Below are 24,037 nucleotides of genomic sequence, written 5' to 3'. Positions count from 1 at the left end.
AATCATAGCATAAGGAAGGCTGTGCAGCAGACAAGGCACTTCAGCTATTCAAACCCAGTTTTTAGCTTCAGCAAGAAAATCTCTCCATAGCAAGTCACATAAAGGGAGTAGTGTAAGTTGCATTTTATTAGACCGAGGTGGATCTGATACATGTTACACCTTAATTTTCCATTTTTCTTGTTCAGACATGTTGAGTGTACAGATTTCCCATTTTTTAGTCAAGAAAGTGAAACACATCACACAAAGCAGCTGCATTCAACAATACAACAAGATACGTATCATTATTCACTTTGAGACTAGAAATGTGTCCAGAAATTTTTCAATCATTCAGTATGCTAAAATATAGATAATAAAAAGAGTTAGATACTGTTTAATGGCAAAATACATTAAAAAAATTCAGGCGAATCTAGAATGAAAACTCATGACTGTCTTCAGTATGACACCACTCTATTGTTTCATTATAAATCTTTAAAAGGCACCACACATTAAAACTGTAAAGCAAGGGGGAAAACAAAACCAAGCAACTTTCCATGATTTTCTTTCTGTACAAATACATATATATCTTAAGGCAGGTGTCTTTATGTGCAAAATACAAGTATACAGGTAAAACCAATGTTGGTATCATATATTCTCATACTCACTTTTTCTTTTAGCAGTAACATTGGTGTCCAAATGTACAGTACATTGAAAACACTTTTCTCTAACAGAGCTCAAAATAGAAGGCAGGCTGGAAATATGGCCCTGATAACAATTAGGTTTTAAATCTGACGAGCTTTTATGTGGACTCCTTAAAACACATACATACAGTCACTCTCTTTTTCTTGTTGTCTCTTCCTTTAGAAAGGTCCATATCAGCTTGTTCACTATGTCAGGTTGATCCTGCTGGAGCCAGTGACTGGCTTCAGACAAAATAGTTAATCTGAAATGATTTTTAACATAAATCCGTGTAATTTCTGCCATCTCAACTTCCATAAATGCATCTCTTTCTCCCCACAACAGCAGGGTTGGCATAATGACTTCATGGTGCTGCAAAGGTAGACAGCTTTAAAAATAAAACAAACCACACTTAGTTAGGTCTTATTTTAAGAAAAAAATAACCAAGACAAATTTCAGTCAACTTAGCTTTTGAAGTCAACACAGAATCTCATTGCAAGCTTCCTAGGTTCCAAGATATCTTCTACAATACCAAGAAAACAGTCCTGTGACTTAAAGTCCTTTATTTTTTTTAAGGATGGTAAAATAGTTAGAAGATACTTTTACTGTAATATGTCTGTAATCAGCATTTGATTACAACACAGGTCTTATTTTTGGAGCATGAATGCAAGGTGCACAGCCCAGGAGCCCCATGATCTCTGTAAAAGGGAGTATGGAACAACATGGCCAGAATTTTGTTGTCAGTGGCTTTCCCTCAGTTGATGAATGCTATAGCACATTTCTGAACCTTCATTATTTACTGCAAGTAGGTTTTAATAAAATATGATGCTTTGAATAACATTTAGATTACAGTGTTGAAGGCATTTAGCTACCTCAGTAGCCAAACTGCCTTACCAAAAAATGGTTGCCCAGGAAATGGCAGCCTGCCATTTTGGGACACTATGGAAGATACCAGCAAGTTTTTCAGACCTACTCAAACTTAAATATGAAGTAGTACAGCTAAAAATAAAAGTACCTGTAGGAATTATATTCTGTAGAACACTGATGCCTGAAATGCTGAACTGTATTCAGTTACATTCATTCATCTCTGAAATTCATGCTAACATTCAAAGAGTATCCGAGTTCCCTTTACAAAGAGCTACAGTATGTTTTTGAAGGCCTTGGACTTACATACCTACATCTGTACGCAGTGAGAGAAAACTGTTGATTAAAAATTTTCATGGAGTCATAATCTCTTTAAAACTGCAACATCACAAGCCACAGCTTTGGCAGACTAGAAAGCGTTTAAAAATAAATACATTTATAAGACATTTGAAGAAAGTAAAATGTTAATAAAAATTATACCACCAAAAGGACCTATTTAAGCTTTCAGTAATAATGTATTACTTTTTCTTAATACAATAATTTTATTTGGAATATTTCATGAAATATTCTATAAATATTTCCTCACATTAAAGGCAGACATTATGAAAGATACAAGTAGCTAGAAATGAAAAAGTACTTCAACATAAACCATACTAACCCACCAGAATTTATTCCAGCTCATCTGTAAAAGAGGTGCTGAAAAATTGATCTAATTTATGCTTGAATCACTTGATCTTAGCCACATACTGTAACAGACTAGCTATGTCAATTCAAAACAGATTCCATCTGATCAGATACAAATTTTTATAACATTAATGCTCAAACATAACTATTTTAAACCAGTAATGTATAAAAAAGATTTTTCTGATCAAACTTTTGTGACATACTTAAGTGCTAGGTTGAAACTTAAGAGTTAAGAGACTATGCTCTAGAAAGGGAAAGACAAAGATGATAGCATGCATTACTTTAAAATAAGAGAAAGACATTCTCCCTCTCTACTTATACATAATGTCAAGAAATATTAATAAATGGTCACTTTAAATAATAATTTAATTTCATTTTGATTGATGAATTAGGAAAATTCTTTAAATGGCTTTTGTACCGGTGGATTTAAAATCCCATTTTGCAAACAGCCTGACCTCAGCCACTAAACCATAGCTTATTCATATTATCAGTTTTAAAAATTGATAATCTGATGATCTGATTCAGTGCATTTAGATCCCTAATCCCTTTACCTTTTAAATCCACTGTTCTGGATCTCTTCACTATTTAGATGTGTATTTTTTCACTACTGTAGGGTTTACTATTTTCCTTTTGTGCTGAAGTGCCTTGCAAGATTTCTGGCCTCACTTAGGAAAACCCTACCAGGCTTTTTACGCATGGAGCATAGATGAACAACCTGTCATTTTTCATTGCCTATGAGCTACACTATATTCCTTTTCAGTCTGTTACATCATGCCTGAAGTTTCTAGAAATCTCCTTTAAAACACAGATTGCACATTTAGAAAGGGAAATTCCACTCAAGAAGTTTAAGTCTGAAAAACTTGCGAACCTTCATATAGCACTGTTATGCAGCTATCTGTAAACAAATAGTGAAGCACTTCTTAACTGCCGTAAGAGAACTAATGCCGTTTTCTAAAAAAACGGCATATCAGAAGAAATTCAAGCTTCAAACGCTTACCTATCTCTCTTAGCCAAGCATAATACAAAAGCTTTATGATTTTTATTCCAAAAGTGTTTGTATCTAAAGTGTAGCAAAGGGAAACGACTGCTGTGCTATTTATACAAGGATGCGTTGGTGATGGATGGAAGTAGGTGATTTCAATCATCTCTTTGGAAATAACTTTCCAGAAAAATTAAGCTCTGAAGAATGAAACTCCAGGTGGACAGTAATGAGTTGGAAACCTTTAACACCTAAGTCACCAGTGCCAGCCCACTGAGAGTTACAGTGAATACCAGTCATTAATGTCTAAGTGCTGTTTAATGGCTTGTATGGGAGGAAGTAAAAATTTCAATCCAGTTTTAATATTTAATGATTCACACCCCATAAGGTGCAGCTGTCAGGACTAGTGGCAAGAACTGAATGAGCTGAAGACTAATCTTTTGCTTCCAGTCCAAAGCCTGCTGCATTGTGGCTGATAGCACCTAAAATAATATTCTCTGAATTCAGTACAGGTATATTTTCCTTAGAGAAATAAAGCAAACAATGCACAAACATACACACACAGAGATGAATTAATAGCTGTGAAGATACTTTCTGATTAATAACTGATAGCCTGAAAGGCCTGAAAAAATATTTTAAACATATGCAACTCTTACATTTGTCTCATCTGAATCCCATAGCAATTCAGCTATCAGCTATCACAGATACTTCACTGTTACTGTCAGAGAAGCATCTGGTTAATGGGCGCACGCACTGATGTGAAGTGCTGTGGCAAACCTAACGAACTAGGCTCAGGGCGTTCATGCCTCTCCAATGCCTCATTAGCCCAACCCTGGGGGCTCCTGCAGTGCAGTTGTGGGGCCAAGGGAGCTGCCGTGCAGCCGCACAGCTCCCTGTTGCCCTTGGACATCCCAGCTGACGTCATCAACCACTCTCTGCATAGCTTTAAATAAGTGTGCTGTTACCAGCACAGCCATCTCATTTATTTCCCATTGGTGTCTCTGCTTGGTGTTATCTTGTTTAGAAGAAAATATACCACCTCTCTACTTTCTTATTCCAGTTTTGCCTCTGAGCCTGTACAAAACAGGATCTAGCTCAGACCCTTGTTTTCCTCCCAGTATTTCCCTGCTGACTGCTCTCCTGACAGTGACAGCATGGAAGGCACGGAAAAAACAGTAAAGGTGGCACTACATTTGGACCTGAGAAAATGAAAAGTTAATCTACTTCAAACATTTACTGTTTGAGTATAGGGAAGGAAGAGAATTGTCATTTTTAAAGAATATTGGGAAGCTGGTCTTGTGTTACAGAAGCATGCAGGAGATTTAGCGCTGTTGAAGACTGGAGGCAGTAAAGGAAAAAAAAAAAATTCAGTTCCACTCTTCTTGGTATAGTACTTCAAGTTTGGTCTATAAGTTTTAAGTAGAGTATATGCAGAGTTCAAGACCTTGTGGCCCTGTTAAGTTTTTGGTAGATAAAAAGGGGGCATCAGTCTGTCTCTAAGGCCAAGTCAGCTCCTTCCAGGAAAGTTAAAACCATTAGAAAACTGCTTGAGAAAATAAAATAAACACTAACCTTGTGAATATCTCCTATTATGATACTATCTCTCATTTTGAGTCTATGCATGCTCTGTGCTATACATGCTTACTGCTGCCACTGACCAATGCAGGAACAAAGAAAACCAACCAACAACAACCAAACCAACCAATCAACCAACCAAAAACCCCAAAACAATGAGTTAGGGGTAGTTTTATGCCTAGTTACAAAAAAACCTGCCCCACCTTTTTACAAAAAACAGCCCAAACGTAATAAAATTAATCAGGCAGGGTTTTGGAAAGTTAAAAGTTAGGGAATGTACTTGGATGCCATATTATCTAGTAGTATTATGTAATAATAAGCTCTTCAGAGATCTTATTATTAGATAATATGAACTGTAATGCAAACAATTAATTGATGTTAATTTTGTGAGTATTACTTAAGAGATGGAATTTTGTGATTGCCATGGGTTCTGTGAATGAGGAAGGATCTTTGCTTTATTAGATTCTGAAACAAAGATTTTCCTTCGCTGCACTCTGGGTGTTTCACCGTTTTGTGTGGATACCTCATACAGCTCACTGCATCAGGCTGCTTGACACCGAATGCATTTGTTGAGACCTTACAAACGAGACTGGCATTTTTTTCCTTCTGCTTTAGCGGCAGAAGCTGCAATAACGTTTTTGGCCCCCAGGGTTCTCTGGAATATTTTAACTCGTTTCAGAATTTTACACTGACCTGAAAATATTTCTGTAATGGTTAATGGGTCCAGTTAACGCTCCAGGTTGTGAAAAAACATAGAGATAAGCTTCAATATCCTCTGCTGTTAATCTGCAGCCTTTCCTTCCAATTCCAGTGGCGTGGCTTGTAAATAAACTTTTCAGAACCTACAAAAGGAAGCATAAAAAGCGATTACATAAAATAGCTAGAAAATGTGATTTCTCTCCTTCAATGGGGCACATCTTTCTAAAATCTGTCTATATATTGTTTAGAGTATAACGAATGGCTTAAATGTTTTTTTAGAGAGCTATGTGTAAAGCACACAGTAAAACTTAATTATGGTACAATTTACTTCAGAATAATCAAGTACAGGCAAATACCAGTATTACCATGTTACTCAATTCTGCACCCTGATCTGCCACCTGTGACAGGCAAAGACAAATGCAGGCACATACTTTCCTCTGGGACGGACCCCAGCAGCTGACAGAGCAGGGGAGAGAATGATTGAAGACCTCCCCAGCTTGCTGTGCCCTGTGTGCGTGCAGCACTGGGTTATACGCATGTAGGAGGACGCAAGCCTCCAGCTGCTTTTTCCCTTTCTATATACTTGTACTTATGTTTTAAGGTTATACCAGGTGTTGGCCTTGCTGGTTCCTCAAGCAGAATTAACTACCTGGCTGAATCCAATGCCCAGACTCCCAGTCTGCCTGCGCTGGAGCGGGCTCTGAGGGTAAGAGGATATCCCACTGCACACAGGAGCTTTAGTTAAGCCAGCAGGAATTCCCCAGGCACCAAACATGTCCCACTGGCATGGGCACAAGGGAAGCCAGTTGACTTTCTAGATGGAGTAATATACTGTAGGAGGTTAAAAGTACATAACTGAACACCTCACAGAGATGCAAAAGCCAGAGTTAATCTCAGAACCTCTATGTACTTTATATATCCTACTTTATATAAGGCTTCAAAAGAAAAATCAGAAAGCTCTGTACTTTTTCCAGTAATTATAACTACATCAGAAGGGATCAACGTAGGTGACAATTCTTCCATCACTCATAGTTAAATATATAAACAAGAGCACTCAATTTGCTCACCTTGAAATCATTTAGTGTAAACATGAATTCAGGAAACCATGGCATTTGGAAAAAGAAGTAGTAACCAGATTTAATCAATTGTGATGGATGTCGTAGAATGTATTCTGAAACAAAAATGCCCATGAATTAAAAATGAAAACTGATGACTCAAACAAAATTACCGTTAATATTACTATTTTTTTAAACGTAAAGGAATGTTTTAAAAATATTACGTTAGAGCATGCTATGTGACAAAGGATGATTATTGTTTCAGGAGTAAGTACATGATGTGGCCATTAAAACATACTTCTTTTAGATGTGTTAACAGAAACAGTCAGCAAACCAGAAGCCTGCCAAAGATTAGGTGAGGGCAGTGAGACTGATGAGTTTAATTTCACTTAGAGATCAATTTGTGTATCTAGTCCAAAGCATTTTTTTTTTCAGCTGTGGAATAAGATCCATAGATACAAGCCTTTAAGTATCTCTTGTCATCAAATATGTGATGCACAGAAATCTGTAGATGATGATCCACTTATATTCTAAAGACAGCATCAAGCCTGTTCACAGAAAGTACAGAATTTTTCTAGCAGTTGTCTTCTTGGCAATTTCAGGAACTGTAATCAGGGTTACATAGTGTCACTTATAAAGACATCAGAGTGTATATAACAAAAGAAAATTATATAGTAAAATTTGCATTGTCTTTTTTATTTTTAATTGCAATTTCATGTCTCTACGAGTAAAAGGGCCAACACTGGCATTCAAATCTCTACCTTCCTCAAGCCAGCCCAGAATGTATGCAGGTACTAGGGAATCTAGAACTTATCCTTTACAGATGAAAATTCAGGAAGGCAAAACTGCACTCCCAACACAGGAGATCTCTCTGAAATATTAATTCTGACAGTGAATAAAAATGGGGTTTAAAACAAAGTAAATTGAAGTGTCAGCTATCTTCTGAGCATTCATATCTTATGCCTTCTTAAATTGCATCACCCATTACATTTTTCATCGATGGACCATCATCAACACTGCTCGCTTTACTTTTCTATGCAATTTATAAAATGTGTATTTTAATTTAATCCACAGTAGAACAAATTTGATCCAGGGAGGCTTTATCAAGCAACACATTTTGTACTTTAAGAAATATGCAAACAAACACTAAGAAATACTATAATAAAATGTATTTGTCTTCTATACAGCCTGGCTCCTGTTCTCGGTGAAAATACTGCAAGAAGCTCCTGCTTGCTGAGGTGGTGGTGAACAGACCTTTCCTTGGGTAAGTGAAACTTACTTAACTACATGGCAAAACGTTATTTAGTATCTTAGAAAGGTGCCCAAGAACACTGAGGGATCAACATGTGTGAATGGTTCTGATTCCACAGTGGTGTAAGGTCAGATTTACATTCAACTGAAGTGAAAATTAAAGCTGCACTGAATATTCTTAGCTATTTCTGCAGAAATTGAATGACTTTTTAAATGGAAATAGGGTAAGGTCAGCAACTCAAGAAACTAAAATTAGTGAGATACTATAATTTTAATTGCTGAATGATCTAATCCCTATGAAATATTTTTTAATTCTGGGTAGTAGACAAGCGCAAAGCCTATCACACAACAAGTTCTGCTAGTACACCTAAATACTTGTTTTGGCTCACTATTAATATGTTCCTGTGCCTTCAGTAAGCAGCCCGGAAAGGCTGTCTTGTTCCAATGAATGCTATACCAGATCATAACTTGTCACTTGTCACCTAAATCAGGATTACATTCTAATGTCTGATTCATATTTATATAAAGGCTGTTTTATGCAGATTTAATAATGCAGTGAGGCCTTAATCTAGGTGTAATGTAATTGCCAAAGTGGTATAAAACAGATTAATATATAGAAAAATTATGTTTGTGGAACTTCGAGGGTTAAGAAAACCATCAGTAAGTTTGGTTGCAAGCATTCCCACTTCCTACAATAAATTATTTCAAAAAGTCAAATATTTATAAGTTATTGCTTCATAAAATACAGTCTAGATTGTGAGAGGCACTGCGTACTGGCAACTTATCTACTGAACATCTAAAGGGGCAAGTAGCTATTTCTTCAGTAACCTCAAAGCAAAGACAATCATAATGAAAATGCAGATACTCTGGATTAACAAAGACTACTATAAAACTTACCTGTAAATACAGAAGGATGGGGGAAGTTAACGACAATCAGCTTAGTCACCATTTCAGGGTAACATATAGCCACTAACCAAGCGATCATTCCTCCCCAGTCATGGCCAATCAACACACACTTGTTGTATCCTACCACATAAACACAGATTTGTGCTTTTATTTCAGTGGAATTTTTATCCATCCAAATTATCCCAGATATGAAAACCATTATTGGGCAAAATAGGCAGTTCAGCACATTTATTAATGTAACTATTTAATACAGCACTGCTTCCATTACTAATGGCCAGAAAAAATAGTGCGCTACTATAGTTTAAAAACTAACAAATAATTAAAATTATTTCATTGGACTTCAATTACACTTTAACTATACTACCTCAATGTCAAACTCAAGTCACTCAGTATCCAAATGACCATCCTGTTCCCATCTTGGCCAACATAGGGTCAGATATGCAATTCAACTTGCAGTCGTTTTAATGCGTGTACATTTGTCATGTTGAGGGAGTTTGGAGTTTGAAACTGCAGACAGAAAGACTGAGGAATCTCCTGAGCCCCTCCTGAACAAAACTAATCCTTATGAATTTCTCTGACTATGGGAGGTTATCTAAGTATTGAACATCATCATTATGCAAAAAGTGGGCATTATACTTATAGCCATATATATATATATATGATATATATATAGATATATATATAGAGAGATATATACACACATAATTACACACATTTATATACTTGGTAGAACTGTAGCTTTTCTCCATATGGTGTTCTGATGGCAATTTATAGTTCATGGCATTCACGTAGTTACTCTTCCATCGATAAAAATGGTAGTTTAACAGCAATAAAGGGAGGGGGAATCATCACAGAGTTTTTGGAAGCCTAACCATTCCTCCTTTAACCACTGCTGGAATACATACTATAGTATGTATCTGACACTATAGTGTCAGATCCATCACCCATCCTCATTGAGGACTGTAATGATGAGTACATACACTACAAATAAAATATATAGAAGCCTGTTTAGAAAGAAAACTGTTTAGAATTCCAACATCAATTTGGACACAGTTATCAAAACACCTTATAACCCCTCTTGAATAGAAATCTTTTCAAGCACTTTTGATATAATCAAGTTCTCCAAAAGAATTTAACTTGCGGTTAGAACAAACAAAGATAACAAGCCTTAGAAATACTTTTTCAAAAAAAAAATTAAGTCTTTATCAAATTAATTATGATGAGAGCACTTCTCAACCATAACCATGGCATTACCATGGAGATGAACACAACCAGCAAAGGCTGGAAAACATAAACACAGTGTGGGGACTGCCTGCCCAATCGTTTGACAACATTCAGACATCACAAAGCAAATCCTAAATTCAAACCTTAGAACTGGAATCACTGCTTTACTATTTCTTCATATGAAATGCAGTAAGTTGTTTCACAGTCCCTAGAGTATCTGAGGAATTAAAATGATTCAGAGAATGACAGTCAAATCCCTTGTCTTGCTACTGGTATGGAAGGGAAATACCTTTCACTAGGTGTTACAATTTATCACTAGAACGGCTCACTTCACTGGAGGGGCAAATTTTGCAGGGTTGCTTCAGCTCTAGGCTGTTACACTATGTATTTGCCACAGGGAGCAATATGTCCCTTGTTATCCCTTCTATTCTCACTGTTGTGCAAGACAGTGATCCAGCTCTTGAGAACTGACTACTGTGCAGGAGTAGTATTTTGGGATATTTTTTGTTTAATACAGCAGATGTACAGCCCACAATATTTATTCTATCTTGTTTGTGCAAGAAAAATGTCACCCGATTTAAATTCTTCTGTCTGCAAGTGCTATTAGACTTTTCATTCAGAACATTCTCCACTAAGTGCAATGGTTAGGAATAAACAAAGACCTTCTTAGTGAAAAAGACCACAGCTTTGTACTGCTGGATTTCACAGTACATAGGGAAGATTTTTTTAAAACTCACGATGGAAAATTATCTTTACATATTGTTTATACTGACATACGCATCATAATTAGAAAACAAACCTTTTCCATTGATAATAGTCCATAAAATCAGTATCCTTAGATTTATAGCTACACCTATCTGTAATGTTTATATATTAGAGAGAATTAAGTTAAAAAAATAAAATCAATGCTAGATCTTTATGGTTTTTATTCCAGAAAATCAAGTCATCTATGAGCTGAGTAGTTCTGTCTTCTACTAACTTACCTAGAGATTCCAAAATATCCTTTATATCTGTTATCAGGCAATCTAACTTGTAATTTTCTTTGTGAGAAGGGGCATCAGTTTCTCCATAACCTCTCAAATCCAGAGCCACCACTCGATATTCACTTTTAAATTCCCGCAATTGATGGCGCCAAGAATACCTAACAAAGGGGGAAAAGAAGTTGGGGTTACAAAGGTCAAGCAGTATGATACCAAGATACACACTCAATGCTTTTGCTCCCAAATAGTTGAGGGTAAATTAGCATGGCTTTTTTTGCAATGAGATTCTTTTTTCTTTCTGTGATGTGTTGATGGTCCTTTATGGCTATAGTAGTTTTGTGCTCCCTTCTTGAACTACCCAGTGAGGAAGTGTGGATGCCAGAAAAGGAACATGGCCAGAACCTTACAAGTACCTTACAACTGTGTTTCAACAGTTCTTGAAGTCTGGCATGGTCCCTTTGCTGCAAAGGAAGCGGGCATCAACGAGAGCACACAGAGGACTATTCCGTTTTATCCTTGGAGCTGTAGTATTGTCAAAAATGTTTGAAAATTTTTGTTTGTAATGTAATGTTTGAAAAGCTTCCTCTTCTCCCTGGCTTGCTCACACTCACATTTGGATGGAGTGGGGAAACACGCCTCAAGGCACATTTCTTTGTTGGCCTTTTTTCCCTTTCAGAAAAGGAATGTCAGATAATTCATACACTAAATAAACTAAAGAAGGAAATACAATGAATCACAAATGAACTTGGTGAAGTTTATATGATTTATATTACATACACTTTCATCTGTGTCTCTATACTACCAGAATTGTTCCAGAACAGCTTCTCAATGTGTTGGTACTACACGAAGTACTTAATTGCTTGTGTTTCTATGGAAAAGAGTGACAACATTGCACACATTAAAAGACATACAAAATCAAGAACTTGGGCAAAGGCCTGGGCTGTTCCTCATTCTGTAACAGTATATAGTGACTAGATGTGTGTTAGGAAGCAAAAACAACAAGAAAAGAAAATGGTGGGCCTCATCCTGAAGAACTACCTGCCATTCAATTGTTATTAAAACCAAATAAATTTCAAAATAGTCAGTATCAAGACAGATGTGGCCTTATCTTATACTGTAACAAAAAGATATACAAACCCCATGATCCTTCTAGGCATATAGAATAACAGCTGCATCCTTCTGCGCTAGGATCTAGCTTTCCCTTCTGCTCTTGTTTCAGGTCTTAGATAAACAATCTATAACATTTGGATCACCAGCAATTGTTTAAAGTGAGGCACAGAATTCTACCTTAATTCAAACAGTATCTATATCAGACCATTGGCTCTTCCACTTTTGCTTTGCCTCCAGCCTATTAGGGACTTGAAACATAAGTACTATTACAGTAACAATCAGTAATTACAGACATTTGCATTCATATAAACAGAACAGTCAGAACCTTTTCATTTCAGTGCTGTATAATGCAAATACAAGAGCCAACATCTCCAGGAATGAAATTTTAAAGGCATTATACAATGATGTGGAAGCTGAATTTGCCATGGTAACTGTTGTAGTTATCTTAGATACTTCAGTAAGAAGAAACAACGAGGCCCATAAATACACAAACAATTTTTGTTTTCAGAAAATGTCTACTTGCTATCCTCATCTTCTGTTTTCAGTCCATCATTTCAGCAGTCCATCAACCACCAAATGTCTGACCCACCAAATGGGTAGGTTTTATATTCAAAGAAATCCTTTTACCACATACGAAATGTAACTATTGGACAACTGCTTTGCAAGCAGAATTTGGAGATGTTGGTGAATGCTTTCATGTTCATAAGGTTTGATCGTGTAAACTATTTGGTGACTTTCACAACACATTCTTTCTGAAAGGCAGCTTGTACAAAATTTAGCAGCTCACACATAAGTCTTAGAGGTCCCCAACTGTCTCAACACATTATGCCCAATTTAAAATAATTTATTGTTGTCTTTTCAGAACATAGGTATTGATTTTCAAGTTCTTATTTATCTAAAGCACTAAATAGCTTTATATTCTTAAGTGATTGTTCGTCTTCAGGCATTCTCAGCCACTCACTAAAGTCAGTATTGTCTGGTTATATTTGCCCTACTTATAACCTAGAGATATTTGAAAACAGAGGATTTGTAACAATTAAGAACTGCAACTGTGAATCATATCTAGTTTTGGCTTTTGGTTGTTTGGGGTTTTTTTTGCTAGACAAATGATATGAATTTGATGCTGCTTTAAATGTCTCTTAAATTGCAATTATTTTATCTTGTGCTTTCAAAACAATTTATATTCTTGCATAAAAAATTCTTGACTGAATTAACAAGCTAACATCAGTATTGTTAATGCAGCTATTTTGTTGACTATTGGCATCTAGTCTTCTTTTTAAAAAGTTACATAAACTGTGCTATTGGTGGTCCCAGTGACCTATATAACAGCTTCTTATTCCTTTTAAATGGTCATATAATACAATATATTAACTGTCACTTAAAGCATGACTCACCATTGTAGACTAAGAACAGCTCTCTCTCTTTTTTTTTTTTTTAATAATATAATGGATCTCAGTAGAATATGTATATAAAACGCTAAATTTTCTGTTATTATTCCCACTGTAGGGGAAATCAGCTGTAGTCTCAGCTGTCTTACTGGGTTAGAATATGTGTTATGCAAGGTATACATAATGTTTGCATAGACCCCTCCATCTAACTGTCTTTTTAAAACAAAGTTTACAGTTTTAAACCTTTTAGATAATAATTTATTACCAGAAAAATCTACTATTTTGAAAATCTATCTTAAAATAAATACGACTTTCTACTGTCATCCTCAAGGCTTAGTATCTATAGGAAATTGCTAAGGGAACAGAACTGACCTCTGTTTTACCTGGGTCAATTTATCATGGTATGACCTGAGTCCAGCTTGAAAGATCACAGTTCCAACAGTGGACCCTAGCTCCATATCTGAGTTTAGAAAGGAAAAGGATCATTTAACTTGCTGAATTACTGGCATTAGCACTTCCCCTATTCCCTTATTGTTTTTTTGTTGCAAGTTCTGTAAGCCATGCTTCACTAGTTAAACCTGGCAATGACAGCCTGAGCAATTCGGTTAAATCATTAGACACATGACTGCTTTTCATTGTTATAAACAAACATTTAGGATTGGGTTTGATTCATCATGCATCTTGTGATGAACTAATAATAGAACCTTTTTCCCTGAGTAGCATTCTGAAATTAGGCTGCACAATAGCCTATAGAACTCATAGTTCCTCTTCCCCTCCCCCAGTTAAAAATTAAGGTATAATATTTTTAACAAATGCAGCAATCCATATTGCACTTAAATATAAAGGATCCTTATTTTAACACCCTCTACTGTAATTCCTAAGTTTAGCCATGTAGTAAAAATGTTATCCAAACAGTAAGTTCACTAAAAATGAGCAGTTCCTCCCCAAAGTTTGAAGAAAAGTGTACATACTTGGGGAAATATGGACTGACAATGCAAGAAAGATGGTTGGTTTGCATCAGCCTGCAGGATATTTTTGTGGATGCTGCATTTAAGAAATGTTTCAATGGTGTGCTCCCTACTAAAACCTCATGCTGTTAGTACTCATAGATACATAAAACGGATCACACTGGGGATACAGATCACACTGGGGATACTTAAGCTGAGACAACCACTCTTGGGTATCACAAGCAGCCTCTTTTACACAAGAAAAGAGCATAGGGAGTTTTACCAGAATTCTGGGAAGCCATGAAGCAGCAGCATGAGTGGTTTACCCCTTTCTCCAGCAGCCACATAGTGGAATCTTAACCCTGAATCCTAAAACGAGAGAAAAAGCGTGTTTTTATTGCTGCATAGAACTGCTATACTGGGATTTGAGAATGAATATGGTTGCAGGCAATATTCTAATATTGGCCCTGAAAAAAATTGTCAGTTTTTGAAGCTGAAGTTGTTTGCAATTCTGAGATCAGGTATCTGCTACACCCTGGCAATGCTGAGTATCCCACACCCTGGCTGCCACAGCTTCTTCCGGGGAGGACCATCTTTAATACATGTCAGGCTGTGGTGACTGTGTGCCAGCTCAGCCATGAGCATGCTAACGTTTGTGAAACAGCACCGCCTGGCACAGTGACTGGGAAATGCAGATTATCGTCGGAGCTGGCACCTTGCTTTCACACGGACACATCATGCGCTTCTTGGAAAGACTTTAAAATACAGTTTGCTTTAAATGCATTTTCAGTCTTTCAGTTAGTTTGTAAGATTATGCAACTATTTAAACTATCACGTTGCATTCGGGCACAATAAAGGACCGTATAGATTCTTAAGAACCAAAAGCAATCAAAATTAAGTAACTAGAAAGGAAGTTGGTTTTGCTCGTTTTTACTGTTCAAGGGTTCAGACTCGCTTCAGAAAAGAAAGCCTTAATGTTACAATCTTCTTTCTGCCCTGTCTATAGCCATTATTTCTGATGCACCTTTTAAGAAAACGGGTCTTATGAGCATTACCAGCAGGCAAGTTACTTAGCAGTGCAGAGGCTGAACACTGAAATACCATTGAAATGAATGGATGTACACAAGCTTATACTAACTCAAGGTCAAAACCAGCAGAATTTAAATAAACTGAAATTATGACCTAGAGGGATTACCGACTTCTAGCACAGAAGTGAATACATAAGTTGAGAAAGAGCTCACAAAATACAACATGCTGTTTAGAAGTCATGTAAAACAAACTGCAGGAGCAAAGGTTGTACAGCTCCTGAACAAATGTCAAAGCCTGCACTGTCTCTGCTATTTTAAAAAGGGAAGGAAACCCCCGTGCTTTTGCTGTGCATCAAGAGCTTGTATCAGGCCAAGGATCACAAATGCATACAAAAAGTTTTTCTTGCCACAGATCCTTCAAATTCTCTGAGCTACCTTGGCACTGCTAAGTCACTAGCCAGCTACAAAACCATTACCTGACATCTCAATTCTTGAAAGGCTCTGAAGAGGGAACGTAGAGGTTTTTATACTCACTATGGATATAATAGGGACTTTTGCTCAGTTCTGTCCAAAATTACACTGGTATTTCTCCTCTGGGATGCCAATGAAGTTGAAGTCCGCAGAGGTAAAAGTAAATTCCTATCAAACCGTCAGGACATTACATCACCTTCACCATTCTCCGTATCACTCTCCCTAAAGGATCCTTTTATATTTTAAAAAAGTAGAAGTTTCTCAGTTTCCTTCCACAGCTTCTCTTCTCAACTTCATGAGTAGTGGGTAAGCCCTCCTCCACCCCACTCCTTTCAGTTAGTGTCCTCTAGGGATTTACCCTCAATGTTTTGATTTTAGTCCATTTATTGCTTTTAAGGACATCCCCTTAACTCATACAAATTAAATAGTTGCTTGTACAGCAGCGGTTTGAACGTCACATACCTCAAAGTAAGCCCAACCTCTACCTTTCCAGCTGCTCCTTTCTGTCCCCTTTTTTCTGCCCCCGCCCCCCAACATCAGGTGTTGCCATTTTTTCTGAAACACTTCTTTTTTTGAAATCTGTACAGATCTGTAGGATACGTTCATTTGGAAAGTAACACATCAGCCTGCTGTTATCCAATGCCAAGAGTTTCATATTTCTGGAAACGAGTGAGGCCGTCATATTGACAGCAATTTGATTTGCCCCCAAGTGGTCTTTTATCACTGTCATACCCCTCACATCCCCAGCAACCCATTCATTTGCTGCTTGGTGCTACAGGAAGAAAGAATGTAGCATATGGGTGAAAAAGCACGCACACACCTCCTAATGATATTAGAAAAAGAAAACAAGTGAATAATGAGAAACCGAGAGGCTCAATAATTTATACTGCCTGGCAGAAGACCATCTGCACAGATCCCTGAGATCTTTGTGCTCGTTTCATTAAAAATAACACAAATAACATTTGACAAAAACTGCTGTGCGTTCTTTGCTCCCCTATAACTCCAAAGGAAACCAAGCTAACGCAACTTCGCTTAGACCACTTGGCCGCGGAGTAATGGCAGGTAAAGACCCGAGACAAGTATCAAACCCGGCTGCTGGCTTGAAGGGTGCAGCCTTAGGGCCGGGGCTCATCTTCGTGCTCCGCGTTCTGCCTGTGACCCCGACGCACGAAAGCGGCTCCCGGGGGCAGCCGTGCAAACCGTAAATAACCGGGAGCGCGGCGCAGCGCGGAGCGGAGCCGGGCAGGGCGCAGGGAGCGGCGGGGCACGTACCCGCGCTGCGGGGAGCCGGGGCCGCCGGGCGCCTCTGCCGCCCGCCGAGCCCCGCCGCCCCGCGGGCAGCCGGGCCGGGCCCAGCGGCGGCCCCCAGCGATCGCGGCGGGGCGCGGCACCGCTCACCGGGCGCAGCGCGCTGCGCGGGCGGGCGCGCAAAGGCGCGCAGGGGCGCGAGCGTGCGAGGGTGTGAGCGCGCGCACCCGGGCGGGACGCGCGCAGGGGCGCGTGTGCGCACAGAGGGCCCGCGCCCCCCGCCCTCGCCCTCACCTTGATCCGGACGTAGCAGTGGGTGCCCAGGGAGGGGTCGTTGAGGCAGGCGGGGGGGTTCTCCCGCACCACCCAGCGGAAGGTCTCGCCCGGCCGCCGGCCGATGCTCCAGAGCAGCCGCAGCCCGGCGATGCAGGCGCACACCCCGCAGTAGCTGTACACCAGCGCCCAGAAGAGCAGCGCCCGGGCGGCCACCATCACCCGGCGGGCGGGCGGCGGGCACGCAGCGCCGGGTCTCGCCATCGGGCCCCGCCGCCGCCGCCGTCCCCGCCGGCCGGGAGCGGCTCGGAGCGCCGCCGCCGCCAGGAGCCGCCCGAGCGGAGGCGCCGCCGCGCCCGCCCCGCGGCCCCCCGCGGCCCTTGCCCCGCGCCGCCCGCCCCGGGCTGGCTAGGCCCCGGGCGGCTCCCGGGGGGCGGCGGCGCTGCGGGCCGCTGGGGCGGGGGCGCTTCCCCCCGAGCGTCTGGCGGGGGGGCGGAGGCGCGGCCGGGCGCGGAGCGGGGCGGGGGGGCTGGGGGGGCGCGGCTGCGGGCGGCACGCGCTGGCGGGGGTGCCCCGCGCGCTGGAGCTCTCGGGGGGTGTCCCCGTGGGGGCACGCGGGGCACCCCCGGCCGTGCCTGCCCTGCCCGCTCCGCCACCTGCGGGGCCGCGCTCGCCTTACGTGCGGAGGGCAGCGGCCGCAGTTAGCGTCTGTCAGTTTGTCACTGCTGCTACGCCATGACCCGTGTCAAGGCGATGCTGTGAAAGCGTTACGATCGCATTCGTTACTACGTGCTGTTACTCATGAGTGTGTCCTGAAGGGGTACACATTTTGAGCTCCGGCACCAAAACTGATAGTTCCTTAAATTTAACTTAAGGAGAAAAATGCTAGCAGAGGGAGTCAGGTCATCATGGCCAACTGTTCCGATAGAGTTAACGTAGCGCTGACGTCCCGGCCACCCGAGGCTGACACCAGAGGCCGAACGACCTTTACGCTGCGACACGCACAAGCCGAGGAGTCTCCGATGGGGCCACAGATGCTCTAAGAAAGGCTCCAGCCAGCACCTACCTGTACCAACCTACTGATACGCAGGATACGGGGTAGTTTAGGATCAGAATGGTTCGTGTAAACCAAAAGGGCAAGGAAAAGCATAACTGTATAAGCAACTGATTTTTACAGGTTATAAAAATGCAGGTTATGAGAAAATTACAGTTTATTAGTTCTGGGAGATGAGGAGGTGTGGACATAGCTGTTGTTGACTACAAGAAAAGTAGAATTGAGCTTCCACGTTAAATTCTGACAGCACCTGATCCAGCTTGCTGCACAACCTGCTAGCTTTTACTCCTTGACCTAAACCCCTTGCTTCTCAGGCCAGAGGGTACGGGCAGGTTCAAGGCTTGTAGATGACGTACGGAATTAGACTCTATAACTCGAAAGTTATAAAGTAGGTATGTTTATTGCACGCAGATGCACAGGGGATCGCTCCTCCACAAGCGTGCATGCCCGAAGTGACGAACCATCTCACATTTATACAATAAAACAAATGAATATTCAATTAACGCCTATACATATCCGTTACCTAAACCCGCTTACTCTTGCTTCGTATGTTAATTAGCTTATCAGTCCTTTGCCTGGAATGTGGTGGTCTTGCAGGTTTGTAGGTGATTCATGTTCTTGTGACCATCCGATCTTCTCCAGCAAGGAGACTTAGCACTCCCTCCCTCTAGATAGCATTGGAATATCTCTCATCCTTTTCTCACTCTTTTTTAAATAGCCCCTTTGTTAGAGGGAGAAGGGCAGGCGTCTCCTCAAAACTGTAGGCGTCTCCTCAAAGCTGTGTGCTTATGTGACCAGACACCGCACCCATGACCAGTCACCATACCCACATTCCTGGGCAGACATATACAATCAGTCGGTGTCCGTTGTCCCCATTTCACACTATTTCTCCATATCATAGAGGCCACGTGAGACTCACAGCTAATAACCTAGGCCTACGTGCAACTGCCTGCCTTTGGGGGTGGATGGGGTTGCCAAATTCTACTTGCATTTGATGAAGACCAAAATTAGTTCTTGGTCCAGGTGAGTTTGAAGGATTAGAACCTAACTTCCAAGATATTTTTTAAATTGTTTTTTTTTTATTTTTTGCTCTGTCCAGCAGTGCAAGTAGAGGCTGCTACAAAGATACCATGCATCTATTAACTCTAAGATATGGAATTTAATGAGCTATTTAAAAAAAAAAATGGATAAACAGGTATGCAGACAGAATATATATAATTTTTCACTGTGCATGGAACACAGCTTGTAGACAATTTTTGTCTGTAACATACCAAATGCTTTCTCCTACTTGTTCTAAATTCAGAGTTGCAAATATAGACACTGATGCTGAATCCTAGTCCTGTTGAAGCCAGTGACAGAATTAATGCTGGTTTAAGCAAGTTCAAAATTTTAATTTTTTAAAAAAATCAAATAAAAAACTCTTTAAGCAACAGAAAGGAATGTTATAAAGAATTGCCTGTTAGTGCATTTTCATGAATTTAAAAGTTTAAATAAGATGCAAAACCATTATGTGAATTCATTTTTTAGTACTAAAGATAACATCTTCAACTAGCTGTAAAAATCTGCCTAGCTTCCTCTTATCAGAAACACAAACGAAATATCAGCAACCCACATCAGCTGACAATGCTGAATCATGCTGTTCATCATTCCTGCTCATTGTCTGAGTGTGAGCCCTACAAACTTAAGGTCAGGAGCTTTATCAGGCTGCTGGGGAAAAAGGTGTGGTGCTGTTTAAGGCTCCTTCAGTCTCTTGGGCAAGAAGAGAAGGAACATCAGAAGCTGATGATTCAATTAAGACACTAACCTCTGCAGACTCCAGTAGGATTACATGAATCATGCCTACCAAGCCTGAGCCTTCCGTTCATGCTCAGATTAGTCATATCGCCAACCCTAGGAATTAGCATATAGCTCATTTTTTATGCATCAGACTTTGTGCTAATAACCTTTTTTTTGTAGGGAAGAAGCCTTTGCAGCTTCTCAATATCAGATGAGCTGCAGCAGGATTTTCCCTAAAGTGCACCTCAGTAAACCAGTGACCCAGTTAGATAAATTAGAAAGTTTGGCAGGAGCAAAGCAACCAGTATTGATGTTTATATCACAGTAGTCATCAAATTCCCTAACAAAACAGTAATCGGAATGAATTAGTAGAAAACATCCCTAAGAAAAACTGGAAAACAAAGGTTGGAAATCCTGGAGTTGACCACAAGCTTCCACTCATCTCTAAAGCAAGCCCAGTGACGGGTTAGACACAGCAGTCACAAAATGTTAGTAGCCATCTGGAATACAAGAAGAATTAAAGATGGAACTGTGATGTGCCTTTTTATAAGCAGGTATTTGGCCAAACTGAGCCATATTTCTTGTACAAACAGCAGAGCCAATTTTTTCATAAGACTAGAACTAAGTCTATTTTTAGTTTATGCATCACTGACTACCGAGTGTCTACTACCTATATCACATTTCTAAGTTATACAAACCTTTTGCCTGGGGAGTTTAGCTATGTCATCTCCAGGTATTAGATCAAGATCCAGTATCAGAACTGGGAAGAAGATAGCGCTTGGGGACCTAGCAGTTCTGAGTGGCTTTTGCACAAGGAAATTGCCGCACATGCTAGCTCAGCATTTCTGGGCACCTCCAGCTGTGCTACCTTAGTTGTCCTATTTGCCAAGGAAGCAGTAGAATTCCTCTTTTGTTGAGGAGCGTTTTCTTTGTATTCTAGGACCACACTGTCTACATATGTGTGGCAAACCTGCTTGTACAAGCCGAATACCTTCCACACATTTTCCAGCATTTTGCAGAAGAAAAATTGAATGAGAAAAGAAAAATATGAATAAGAAAAATTGAGAACCCCAACAACTATTTTTCTCTTTTCTTTACATTTTGGTTTTCTCACCTTCTGCTCTAAATTATTGTTCTAATGGGTGCCAAGCCAAACCGACCCCAGGGCAAGTTGTCCTACATGCTTTGACTGTGTGCTTTGTTCTCCATAATGTGCCATCTGCCTGCTTATCTTTTGTTAGTTCAACTAATCCCATTTCTCCCAGAGACAAAGAGGACAACTTCTCACATCACTGACTCTGCCTCCAGAATGACCAACTCATAGCTGATAGTAAAAAACCGTAACATATTCTGGGTATTAATGACAGATAAACTTTTTAAAGCTTGTAACTATCTTATCCTTCATTTACATCTCCTAGTGTAGACACAAGTATAAAAATGACACATTAATGCAGCTGTTTTCACCAATCATCGAGGTAAGTTAATGATGTAACAGAACTTAGCACGCATTTTAATTGTTAGGTAACTAACAATACTTGGTTAGTTTAAGCGGCTTCTTGTTTGCAAGGGGTATCTACACAAGTGGTATTCCTGCTTCCTTGAGTGTGGTGACAGCTTTGGGCAAACACAATCATTACCCGCTTAAGTTTGAAGGCCATCTGCCTTTCCCCTGAGCTCAGCCTAATGTCCGGAGGCATTAGGAACAGGTTATCCTCTTTAACTGACTTCTAGGTTGCAAATAAATGGTTTATCAGATTAGCAGCACTGACATTATGTCTTTAAGTCATCATGACAATATAGAGTCGTGGAAGCTGGAATTAGAAGGGGCAAAAGAATTGTTTCATGCCATTAACAACGCTACGTTTATATAGAATGGGTGAAATGCAGAGAATGAATTCTTGCCCTTCCCTCTGTCACCTCCTATTTCCAAGGCAAGAGATCTTGTGCTCCCATTAACCCAGTCAGAAAGTACATCCACACGACAGCAAGGTAAGGAGTCCTGAATGTGAACTGTAATATTTTATTGCAGGACAAATAGCTATTAAAGATGTATAAACTACAAACAAGGGCAGGCCTAAATCCATAAAAAGATGTTTTATTAGTCCTATGCTTAATTTAAGATAGCTTTTTGTAGTCAACAAGAAGGTAAGGTTTTTATACTTTCTGCTTCTGACAAATAGTCCAACATTAATAGAATCTTGAATTAATCAGAAAGTCTTTCAAACTCGAGTCAGAAGTGGGATAGTTCTGGTCCTTCACAGGAAGAAATCATCTGGCAAACATGCTTATACCCTTATCCAAACATCCTGTTAACATAAAATACATTAAACAGAAGATCAACATGCCTGGGCCTTAAGAGACATGCAAGTATACAGGATTTGCTGCTGAAATTACAGAGTTCCAGGACATGGTTTTTTTCACCATTGCAAATAATGTTACACACCCTTTAGAAATGATCACTGTTATAGAGGTCTTCTGTCACAGCCCAGATTCTGTGCAAGTGTGTCATAGCAAAGTGACTGTTTTAATAGCAATCATGTAGTTGACAAGACCTTGGTCTAAAGTAGTTCCTATAGGTACATATTTTCTATACTATGACTTAATACAGTCAAAACAAGAATTTGGCTATGCTCAGTATAACAGATTCTCAAGTGCTTCTGAATAAAATTGCTTTAAAAATGAGAAAAAAAATTAAGAAGTTGATATTTTCTCATATATATGCACAACATACAAATCTGTAATCAAAAGAGTAACTATGTTCCACTGTGTAGCAGGCTAGATTACAGGCTATAAACAAGCAGCAAGATCTTTTGATGCTTCAGGTGCCAATAAACAAGCTTTTAATATTAAGTGTTTTAAAGGAGTTTATGTTCTCGTTGAAATAGTCTTAACATTTAATCTTGTAACTAGTACATTTTCGAAGTTGTACAGTTTGAAGTAGTGTTGAAGTTCTGGTATTAACTACAGCTTTCAAGATATTCTTCAAAAGCTTCCATAATATCTCTCTGTAGATAGAGATCAATTACACAGGACATCTGCAAGAAAGCAAATTGGTGCATTTTCAGAGCAGTCAGACATTAATGAATACTGTGCAGGTCAAATAATTAATAGAGATTTAAAAAAAAGCTACAAAGCTTCTTCCCCTAAAGTGTATGCTTCCTCTGTTATTACAAGTTTGAGCATACAGGTTGTTGAAGCCCCCTCTGAGAAACGCTGAACAGAATGAAAACTTCAGTAGACCTTAGCTGAGTCTAGTGTGATCTCATATTGCAGGTCTTAAATTCCATTGCACAATATTATGAATATTTAAAACTGTTTAATCTTAAAAAAGAAGTAGCAATTAAAAACATTCATTACCTATGCCAATAAAACTAGTAAGTTTTAAAAAAGCTCACTTTTGATATTTCAGATGAGAACAGTATGACTAGCACTTTTGTTGACATGGAATACGTTAAGGAGGGTAGACAGCTTGCAAGAGTTGAGGTTTGAATTTGTTCAGAAGGCAGGGACTCTAAAATTTGCTTTTGCCATGCAATTATTCTAAGCTTATGGGAGTAATAGGACCAAGTAGATAGTTTTCCATATTACCTCACTTGAATACCTACTTTGAGTTTCCTATTTAATTTCTGGACTAACTCTTCAGGTAGCATAATTCTGTTGTTGTCAGTCATTCAGGTCCTTTAAAATAAGGACCTGAACTAACATTTTTTATTCTCTACTAAAGTCAAAACAAAATCAGCTGGCAAGCGTCAGCAACTTACTACTTCTCTCCTCCTGCGCTCTTGTTCCATTTTTCTAGCCAAGTTACGGTCTTGAACAAGAGTATGTTGTTGAGCTTCGGGCAGTTGTTCACTCTTAGGCTCTTCTTTTT

The 24,037-nt window shown here is 39.6% G+C and overlaps 1 protein-coding gene across 1 annotated transcript; it reads right to left on the bottom strand.

Annotated features, from left to right (window-relative positions):
• Window positions 1–99: 99 nt before the first annotated feature.
• On the bottom strand, window positions 100–24,037 carry EPHX4 (epoxide hydrolase 4). The gene is made up of 7 exons (XM_080407138.1): window positions 17,358–24,037; window positions 14,600–14,685; window positions 10,875–11,032; window positions 8,659–8,787; window positions 6,523–6,626; window positions 5,450–5,598; window positions 100–1,042 (listed from the first exon to the last, which is right to left on the bottom strand). Exons 1-7 carry the CDS (start codon window positions 17,598–17,600, stop codon window positions 808–810), a joined length of 1,104 nt encoding a protein of 367 aa, XP_080263264.1. The 5' UTR covers window positions 17,601–24,037; the 3' UTR covers window positions 100–807.

Source organism: Falco punctatus (genome assembly GCF_963210335.1).
Source record: "Falco punctatus genome assembly, chromosome: 11".
NCBI lineage: Eukaryota > Metazoa > Chordata > Aves > Falconiformes > Falconidae > Falco > Falco punctatus.
Note: the sequence above shows the minus strand (reverse complement) of the source record. Positions and strands in the feature narration are given on the sequence as shown.